The following is a 10,000-nucleotide window of genomic DNA, read 5'->3' as shown; positions in this document are numbered from 1 at the left end:
ATAGCACGCTTTTCTGTACCTCTCTTCGTTTTAACTTTCTGAGCGTGTTTTTAATCCAAACATATCATATCTATATGTTTTTGGAATCAGGAACCGACAAGGAATAAGATGAAAGTGTTTTTAAATTGATTTGGACAATTTAATTTTGATAATAATTTTTATATATTTAATTTTCAGAGCTTGTTTTTAATCCGAATATAACATATTTATATGTTTTTGGAATCAGCAAATGATGAAAAATAAGATAAACGTAAATTTGGATCGTTTTATAAATTATTATTTTTTTTTACAATTTTCAGATTTTTAATGACCAAAGTCATTAATTAATTTTTAAGCCACCACGCTGAAATGCAATACCGAAGTCCGGGCTTTGTCGAACAATACTTGACCAAAATTTCAACCAATTTGGTTGAAAAATGAGGGCGTGACAGTGCCGCCTCAACTTTCACGAAAAGCCGGATATGACGTCATCAAAGACATTTATCAAAAAAATGAAAAACACGCCTGGGGATATCATACCCAGGAACTTTCATGTCAAATTTCATAAAGATCGGTCCAGTAGTTTGGTCTGAATCGCTCTACACGCACGCACCCACACACACACACACACACACACACACACACACACACACACACACACACACACACACACACACACATACACACACACATACACCACGACCCTCGTCTCGATTCCCCCTTCGATGTTAAAACATTTAGTCATAACTTGACTAAATGTAAAAAGAAGAAGAACCAAACTGAAAAAAGAGGAGGAAACAAAAAAAAATAAAAAAATAAAAAAATTAAAAAATTAAAAAAACAGTGACGTGATAACGCTATTAGGTACAGAAAGAATGAACAAAACGTCAAGCAAGTTTGTAAACAATAACAATCGTGTCGTAGCATCTGTCCAACATGCAGGTTGTAAACAATATCAATCGTGTCGTAGCATATGTCCAACATGCAGGTTGTAAGCAATAACAATCGTGTCGTAGCATCTGTCCAACATGCAGGTTGTAAGCAATAACAATCGTGTCGTAGCATCTGTCCAACATGCAGGTTGTAAACAATAACAATCGTGTCGTAGCATCTGTCCAACATGCAGGTTGTAAACAATAACAATCGTGTCGTAGCATCTGTCCAACATGCAGGTTGTAAACAATAACAATCGTGTCGTAGCATCTGTCCAACATGCAGGTTGTAAACAATAACAATCGTGTCGTAGCATCTGTCCAACATGCAGGTTGTAAACAATAACAATCGTGTCGTAGCATCTGTCCAACATGCTGGTTGTAAACAATAACAATCGTGTCGTAGCATCTGTCCAACATGCAGGTTGTAAACAATAACAATCGTGTCGTAGCATCTGTCCAACATGCAGGTTGTAAACAATAACAATCTTGTCGTAGCATCTGTCCAACATGCATGTTGTAAACAATAACAATCGTGTCGTAGCATCTGTCCAACATGCAGGTTGTAAACAATAACAATCGTGTCGTAGCATCTGTCCAACATGCAGGTTGTAAGCAATAACAATCGTGTCGTAGCATCTGTCCAACATGCAGGTTGTAAGAAATAACAATCGTGTCGTAGCATCTATCCAACATGCAGGTTGTAAACAATAGCAATCGTGTCGTAGCATCTGTCCAACATGCAGGTTGTAAGCAATAACAATGGAAATTTAATGGAAATGTAACCTGTAATGTAAAAGAAAACAAAATGAAAATTTCATTAAAAAAAAAAGACCAATGAAGAAGGATATGCTCACCGCCATAAAAGAAAGAAAGACAAAAAAAGAAAAAAAAAGAAAAAAAAAAGACGAAAGAGGCAAAAAAGATGGGTTGAAGCAGCCTTGCATGCAACTGAGGTCAGAAAAAAAAAATATAACAATCGTGTCGTAGCATCTGTCCAACATGCATGTTGTAAACAATAACAATCGTGTCGTAGCATCTGTCCAACATGCATGTTGTAAACAATAACAATCTTGTCGTAGCATCTGTCCAACATGCAGGTTGTAAACAATAACAATCTTGTCGTAGCATCTGTCCAATATGCAGGTTGTAAGCAATAACAATCGTGTCGTAGCATCTGTCCAACATGCAGGTTGTAAACAATAACAATCCTGTCGTAGCATCTGTCCAACATGCATGTTGTAAACAATAACAATCGTGTCGTAGCATCTGTCCAACATGCAGGTTGTAAGAAATAACAATCGTGTCATAGCATCTGTCCAACATGCAGGTTGTAAACAATAACAATCGTGTCGTAGCATCTGTCCAACATGCAGGTTGTAAGCAATAACAATCGTGTCGTAGCATCTGTCCAACATGCAGGTTGTAAGAAATAACAATCGTGTCATAGCATCTGTCCAACATGCAGGTTGTAAGCAATAACAATCGTGTCGTAGCATCTGTCCAACATGCAGGTTGTAAGAAATAACAATCGTGTCATAGCATCTGTCCAACATGCAGGTTGTAAACAATAACAATCGTGTCGTAGCATCTGTCCAACATGCAGGTTGTAAGCAATAACAATCGTGTCGTAGCATCTGTCCAACATGCAGGTTGTAAACAATAACAATCGTGTCGTAGCATCTGTCCAACATGCAGGTTGTAAACAATAACAATCGTGTCGTAGCATCTGTCCAACATGCAGGTTGTAAGCAATAACAATCGTCCGCAACACCGGACAGTTGCTTACAACCTGCATGTTGGACAGATGCTACGACACGATTGTTATTGCTTAGGGTTAGGGTTAGTAAGTTTGTAAGCAATAACAATCGTGTCGTAGCATCTGTCCAACATGCAGGTTGTAGAAAATTTAATAAAGAATGACAATCATGTCAAACGTCATGCAAGTCGACAATACAGACGTTGCGGGGAAGACGGGACCGACAACGACGACAGAACCGAGACAGGTGTGTTGTCGCTCCGCGTCATCGCGCGCACCCACACTAGTAGCGTTTGTGGGGAGAACGAGCGCCAGTGGCCAGGAGAAGAAAACTCCTGGACACCCGAACGAAGGATTTTGATCCGACGTGTAGAGACAAAGCCCCTCGGGGCATGTTTTATTGTATTATTCGTCTTTCACCTGGGTCTGCCAGGCCTGTGACAGCTGTTGCTGTTGCGTTAGCCCATAGGTATCTGAGCTGGGTGTACTGGGTATGTGTGTGTGTGTGTGTGTGTGTGTGTGTGTGTGTGTGTGTGTGTGTGTGTGTGTGTGTGTGTGTGTGTGTGTGTGTGTGTGTGTGTGTGTGTGTGTGTGTGTGTCTGTCTGTGTGTGTCTGTATGCGTGTGTTAATGTGTGTGTTAGGGTTAACCCGAACAGACTTGAAAACACCACCCAAACACCCTTCAGTCGAGGAAAAACGATCAATGTATGCATTCGTACGGCCCCGACGTAAAAAACACCAAATTTCGCTTTCACAGACGTTGTCTCACCACGCGTCCCGGACCGCAGCGCGGAAAAGTGACGTCACTCTAGTCTTGGTTTTGAACTTCGTACACGTCCGTCTTCTGCACAAACAGTTTATAGCGGTTTCTTTGCAAAGACTTGTGAGCATCTGAGTTGGTACCCGACAAAACAAAATGTCAATCCTATCAAAGACGCCACCACGAGGTTTACGCGCTATATAAGTAATCGTTATTATCAAAGACGCCACCATGAGGTTTACGCGCTATATAAGTGATCGTTATTATCAAAGACGCCACCACGAGGTTTACGCGCTATATAAGTGATCGTTATTATCAAAGACGCCACCACGAGGTTTACGCGCTATATAAGTGATCGTTATTATCAAAGACGCCACCACGAGGTTTACGCGCTATATAAGTGATCGTTATTATCAAAGACGCCACCACGAGGTTTACGCTCTATATAAGTGATCGTTATTATCAAAGACGCCACCACGAGGTTTACGCGCTATATAAGTAATCGTTATTATCAAAGACGCCACCACGAGGTTTACGCGCTATATAAGTGATCGTTATTATCAAAGACGCCACCACGAGGTTTACGCGCTATATAAGTGATCGTTATTATCAAAGACGCCACCACGAGGTTTACGCGCTATATAAGTAATCGTTATTATCAAAGACGCCACCACGAGGTTTACGCGCTATATAAGTAATCGTTATTATCAAAGACGCCACCATGAGGTTTACGCGCTATATAAGTGATCGTTATTATCAAAGACGCCACCACGAGGTTTACGCGCTATATAAGTAATCGTTATTATCAAAGACGCCACCACGAGGTTTACGCGCTATATAAGTAATCGTTATTATCAAAGACGCCACCACGAGGTTTACGCGCTATATAAGTAATCGTTATTATCAAAGACGCCACCACGAGGTTTACGCGCTATATAAGTAATCGTTATTATCAAAGACGCCACCACGAGGTTTACGCGCTATATAAGTAATCGTTATTATCAAAGACGCCACCACGAGGTTTACGCGCTATATAAGTAATCGTTATTATCAAAGATGTATTTTGTTCTTCTTCAAAAGCTATTTGCAAAATGAACAATCTATACGTCCATAACACACACTTTGATTAAAGTGAACTCGACTTAACAGCAAAGACCAATTTCTATCTTCCGTTTTGACGACGAAGACAAATTGCTCCTTTTCCAGTGGGAACGGCTCGCAAAGGCCCCGTCCCGGCTGTGTGAGAGGGGAAAAAAGGTCACCGTCACTTGTCGTCGTGTAGAGTTGACGGGCGTCTTTCCCCGCAACGTTTATAATAACAATCATGCCATTTGAATGTTTTGCCTGTGTTAGTATGCTTGCAGATTGTATTGATGTAGTGTTTGAGTTTTCGTTGTTCACTTGTGTGCTGAATGCTGCTGCACAAGTCATGCTTTTGCTTTGCTTTGTATGTATTATGTATGTTTGTCATTGTAAAGCGCTTTGAGAATGTAAAGCGCTCTATAAATCTCCCATATTATTATTATTATTATTATTATAACGGCACACACGTCGACACTAACAACCGTGCCATAACGGCATACAAGTCGACAATAACAATCATTCCATAACGGCATACACGTCGACAATGACAATCATACCATAACGGCATACAAGTTGACAATGACAATCATACCATAACGGCATACAAGTCGACAATGACAATCATGCCATAACGGCATACAAGTCGACAATGAGAATTATGTCATAACCTCGTGCAAGTCAACAATGACAATAATTGCATAACCTCATGCAAGTTAACAATGACAGTCATGGCATAACGTCATACAAGTCAACAATGACAGTCATTGCATAACGTCATGCAAGTCAACAATGACAATGATGGCATAACGTCATTCGGGCAACTATAACGACCACGTCAAACGACAGCCCAACCTGCGGGTTGTAGAGAAACTTGAAGATAAATTTCTTCTTGTAAAAGTCAGCCTGGTTGGCAGGCTCAGGCTGCAAGAAAACAGTACAACACACACACACACACACACACACACACACACACACACACACACACACACACACACACACACACACACACACACACATATACACACACACACTCACACACACACCACACACACACACACACACACACACACACACACACACACACACACACACACACACACACACACACACACACGTACACGCATACACGCTATGTTGGTTTCTAAAGAACATACGTACGGGTTGCTAAGGAACATATCTTTCGGTTTCCAAGGAAGATCGTGCGGATTTGCTTGGAAAGATACCTGCTGGTTTCTACGTAATATACATACGGGTTGCTAAGGAAAATATCTGCGGGTTTCTAAGGAATATACCTGCTGGTTGGTAAGGAAGATACCAGCGGGTTGCTAAGCAAAATACCTGCAGGTTGCTTAGAGACGTGCATGCGGGTTGCTAAGGAACGTACCTGCGGGTTGTTTATGAAAATACGTGAGGGTTGCGAAGGAACATACTTGAGGGTTTAGTTTAACAAAACAACAAATACGAAATACGGGTTTTCCAATATCAAAACCAAGTCCAGCGCAGCAGACTGAACTGGCACGTCACTCACAGCGATAAAAAGCGTGCCAGTTCAGTCAGCTGCGCTAGACTGGGTTTTGATGTTGGAAGACCTGTTTTTCGTATTTGTTGTTTCGTGTTCACATTTCCATACCACCCTAGCGCGTTGTTGCTTTTGTACCAACATTTATCAATAATTGTAATATTCATTTGTGTTGAAGTGTGCAAAATGCAGAATTTTTACAACTATACTGAAAAGAGATATTACAGTTTAATCATTTTTTTCTGAAAAGTTTCAGTTCGTCCAAAAAACTCATCAAAACGCCATGATATTTTACACACTCTTTTGCAATTGTATTAACAATATTCATGTCAAATTTAAAAGGAATACAACTAGCCATTACCAAACTACGGGTTTTTTACCCACATATCCCACACAAAATGGTGGGGGGGGGGAGGGGGGGGGGGGCAGAGAGATGATGACTATCAGAGACTTGCCAAATCAATGCTCCTGCTGCAGCAATGAGGGTTTCTTGAGGGTTTCTAGGGAACATACCTGGGTGTGGCTAGGGAACGTACCTGGGGGTTGCTAAGGAAGGTGGCACTCTCATAGTTGCCTCCCCCGTTCCTGCCCGACACGGTCCACTGGCTGTGCCAGATGGCCTCGCTCCACGACTTCTTGGTGGAGAAGAACGAGGTGTTGACAAAGTGGCAGATGTCGATGTGGGTAAAGTACTTGGCAAAGTCCTCAAAACGCATCCTGTAACACATACACATTATACATCATGTAACAAACATTATACATCGTGTGGTGGAGAGTGGCAGATGTCGATGTGGGTAAAGTACTTGGCAAAGTCCTCAAAACGCATCCTGTAACACACACATTATACATTGTGTAACAAACATTATACATCGTGTGGTGGAGAGTGGCAGATGTCGATGTGGGTAAAGTACTTGGCAAAGTCCTCAAAACGCATCCTGTAACACACACATTATACATTGTGTAACACACACATTACACATGATGTAACACACATTATTCATCGTGTAACACATACATTATACATCGTGCAACACAACATTATACATCGTGCAACACACACATAAATCCTGTAACACACACATTACACATCTTGTAACACACACACTACACATCATGTAACACACATATTATATATCGTGTAACACACACATTATACATCATGTAACACACACATTACATATCGTGTAACACACACATTATACATCATGTAACACACACATTACATATCGTGTAACACACACATTATACATCCTGTAACACACACTTTATACATCGTGTTGGGTTAGGGTCGATGTCTGCTGATTTATCAACAACTACAATCGAAAATTGGAGGCTTTTGCTCCCTAAATAACTGGGAAAAAATCAACATGAATTTTTTTTCAGAAACATGACCCCGCTGTGACCCCAAAATGTGACGGATTGAAACCCAACTTGGGTCATGTCGGCTAATTACTGCTATCTTGATTTCAACCAAACTTGGGTCATGTCGGCTGATTATTGCTATCTTGATTTCAACACAACTTGGGTCATGTCGGCTGATTATTGCTATCTTTTTTTAGGGTTAGGGTTTTAGGGTTAAAATACTCTCAACGTACATGTTTGTGTCCACGGTCGGACGAACGCACGGCCGTCCAAACGGACAGACACGGAATAATACTAACACTCACCACCAACAAGTAGACAATCATAATACTAACACTCACCACCAACAAGTAGACAATCAAAATACTAACACTCACCACCAACAAGCAGACAATGATAATACTAACACTCACCACCAACAAGCAGACAATCATAATACAAACACTCACCACCAACAAGGAGACAATCATAATACTAACACTCACCACCAACAAGGAGACAATCATAATACTAACACTCACCACCAACAAGGAGACAATCATAATACTAACACTCACCACCAACAAGTAGACAATCATAATACTAACACTCACCACCAACAAGTAGACAATCAAAATACTAACACTCACCACCAACAAGCAGACAATGATAATACTAACACTCACCACCAACAAGCAGACAATCATAATACAAACACTCACCACCAACAAGCAGACAATGATAATACTAACACTCACCACCAACAAGCAGACAATCATAATACAAACACTCACCACCAACAAGGAGACAATCATAATACTAACACTCACCACCAACAAGGAGACAATCATAATACTAACATTCACCACCAACAAGTAGACAATCATCATACTAACACTCACCACCAACAAGTACACAATCATAATACTAACACTCACCACCAACAAGGAGAAAATCATAATACTAACACTCACCACAAGCAGACAGTCATAGCCTACATACGAGACGTATTTCTGGTCCACTTTTGTATCAAACTAACACTCACCACAAGCAGACAGTCATAGCCTACATACGAGACGTATTTCTGGTTCACTTTTGTATCAAACTAACACTCACCACAAGCAGACAGTCACAGCCTACACACGAGACGTATTTCTGGTTCACTTTTGTATCAAACTAACACTCACCACAAGCAGACAGTCATAGCCTACATACGAGACGTATTTCTGGTCCACTTTTGTATCAAACTAACACTCACCACAAGCAGACAGTCATAGCCTACATACGAGACGTATTTCTGGTCCACTTTTGTATCAAACTAACACTCACCACAAGCAGACAGTCACAGCCTACACACGAGACGTATTTCTGGTCCACTTTTGTATCAAACTAACACTCACCACAAGCAGACAGTCACAGCCTACACACGAGACGTATTTCTGGTTCACTTTTGTATCAAACTAACACTCACCACCAACAAGCAGACAGTCACAGCCTACACACGAGACGTATTTCTGGTACACTTTTGTATCAAACTAACACTCACCACAAGCAGACAGTCACAGCCTACACACGAGACGTATTTCTGGTCCACTTTTGTATCAAACTAACACTCACCACCAACAAGCAGACAGTCACAGCCTACACACGAGACGTATTTCTGGTCCACTTTTGTATCAAACTAACACTCACCACAAGCAGACAGTCACAGCCTACACACGAGACGTATTTCTGGTCCACTTTTGTATCAAACTAACACTCACCACCAACAAGCAGACAGTCACAGCCTACACACGAGACGTATTTCTGGTTCACTTTTGTATCAAACTAACACTCACCACAAGCAGACAGTCACAGCCTACACACGAGACGTATTTCTGGTTCACTTTTGTATCAAACTAACACTCACCACAAGCAGACAGTCACAGCCTACACACGAGACGTATTTCTGGTTCACTTTTGTATCAAACTAACACTCACCACAAGCAGACAGTCACAGCCTACACACGAGACGTATTTCTGGTCCACTTTTGTATCAAACTAACACTCACCACAAGCAGACAGTCACAGCCTACACACGAGACGTATTTCTGGTCCACTTTTGTATCAAACTAACACTCATCACAAGCAGACAGTCACAGCCTACACACGAGACGTATTTCTGGTCCACTTTTGTATCAAACTAACACTCACCACAAGCAGACAGTCACAGCCTACACACGAGACGTATTTCTGGTCCACTTTTGTATCAAACTAACACTCACCACAAGCAGACAGTCACAGCCTACACACGAGACGTATTTCTGGTCCACTTTTGTATCAAACTAACACTCACCACCAACAAGCAGACAGTCACAGCCTACACACGAGACGTATTTCTGGTCCACTTTTGTATCAAACTAACACTCACCACAAGCAGACAGTCACAGCCTACACACGAGACGTATTTCTGGTTCACTTTTGTATCAAACTAACACTCACCACCAACAAGCAGACAGTCACAGCCTACACACGAGACGTATTTCTGGTCCACTTTTGTATCAAACTAACACTCACCACAAGCAGACAGTCACAGCCTACACACGAGACGTATTTCTGGTTCACTTTTGTATCAAACTAACACTCA

The 10,000-nt window shown here is 41.4% G+C and overlaps 1 protein-coding gene across 1 annotated transcript in view; it reads right to left on the bottom strand.

The window, feature by feature from the left end:
- LOC138951250 (calpain-5-like) overlaps positions 1 to 10,000 on the bottom strand; it is a 132,648-nt gene that overhangs the window by 35,906 nt on the left and 86,742 nt on the right. Inside the window, exon 8 of the mRNA XM_070322898.1 lies at positions 6,570 to 6,750. Within this exon, the coding sequence (XP_070178999.1) occupies positions 6,570 to 6,750 (181 nt within the window). The remainder of the gene's footprint in view (positions 1 to 6,569; positions 6,751 to 10,000) is intronic.

This window comes from Littorina saxatilis, linkage group LG16 (assembly GCF_037325665.1).
Source record: "Littorina saxatilis isolate snail1 linkage group LG16, US_GU_Lsax_2.0, whole genome shotgun sequence".
NCBI lineage: Eukaryota > Metazoa > Mollusca > Gastropoda > Littorinimorpha > Littorinidae > Littorina > Littorina saxatilis.
Note: the sequence above shows the minus strand (reverse complement) of the source record. Positions and strands in the feature narration are given on the sequence as shown.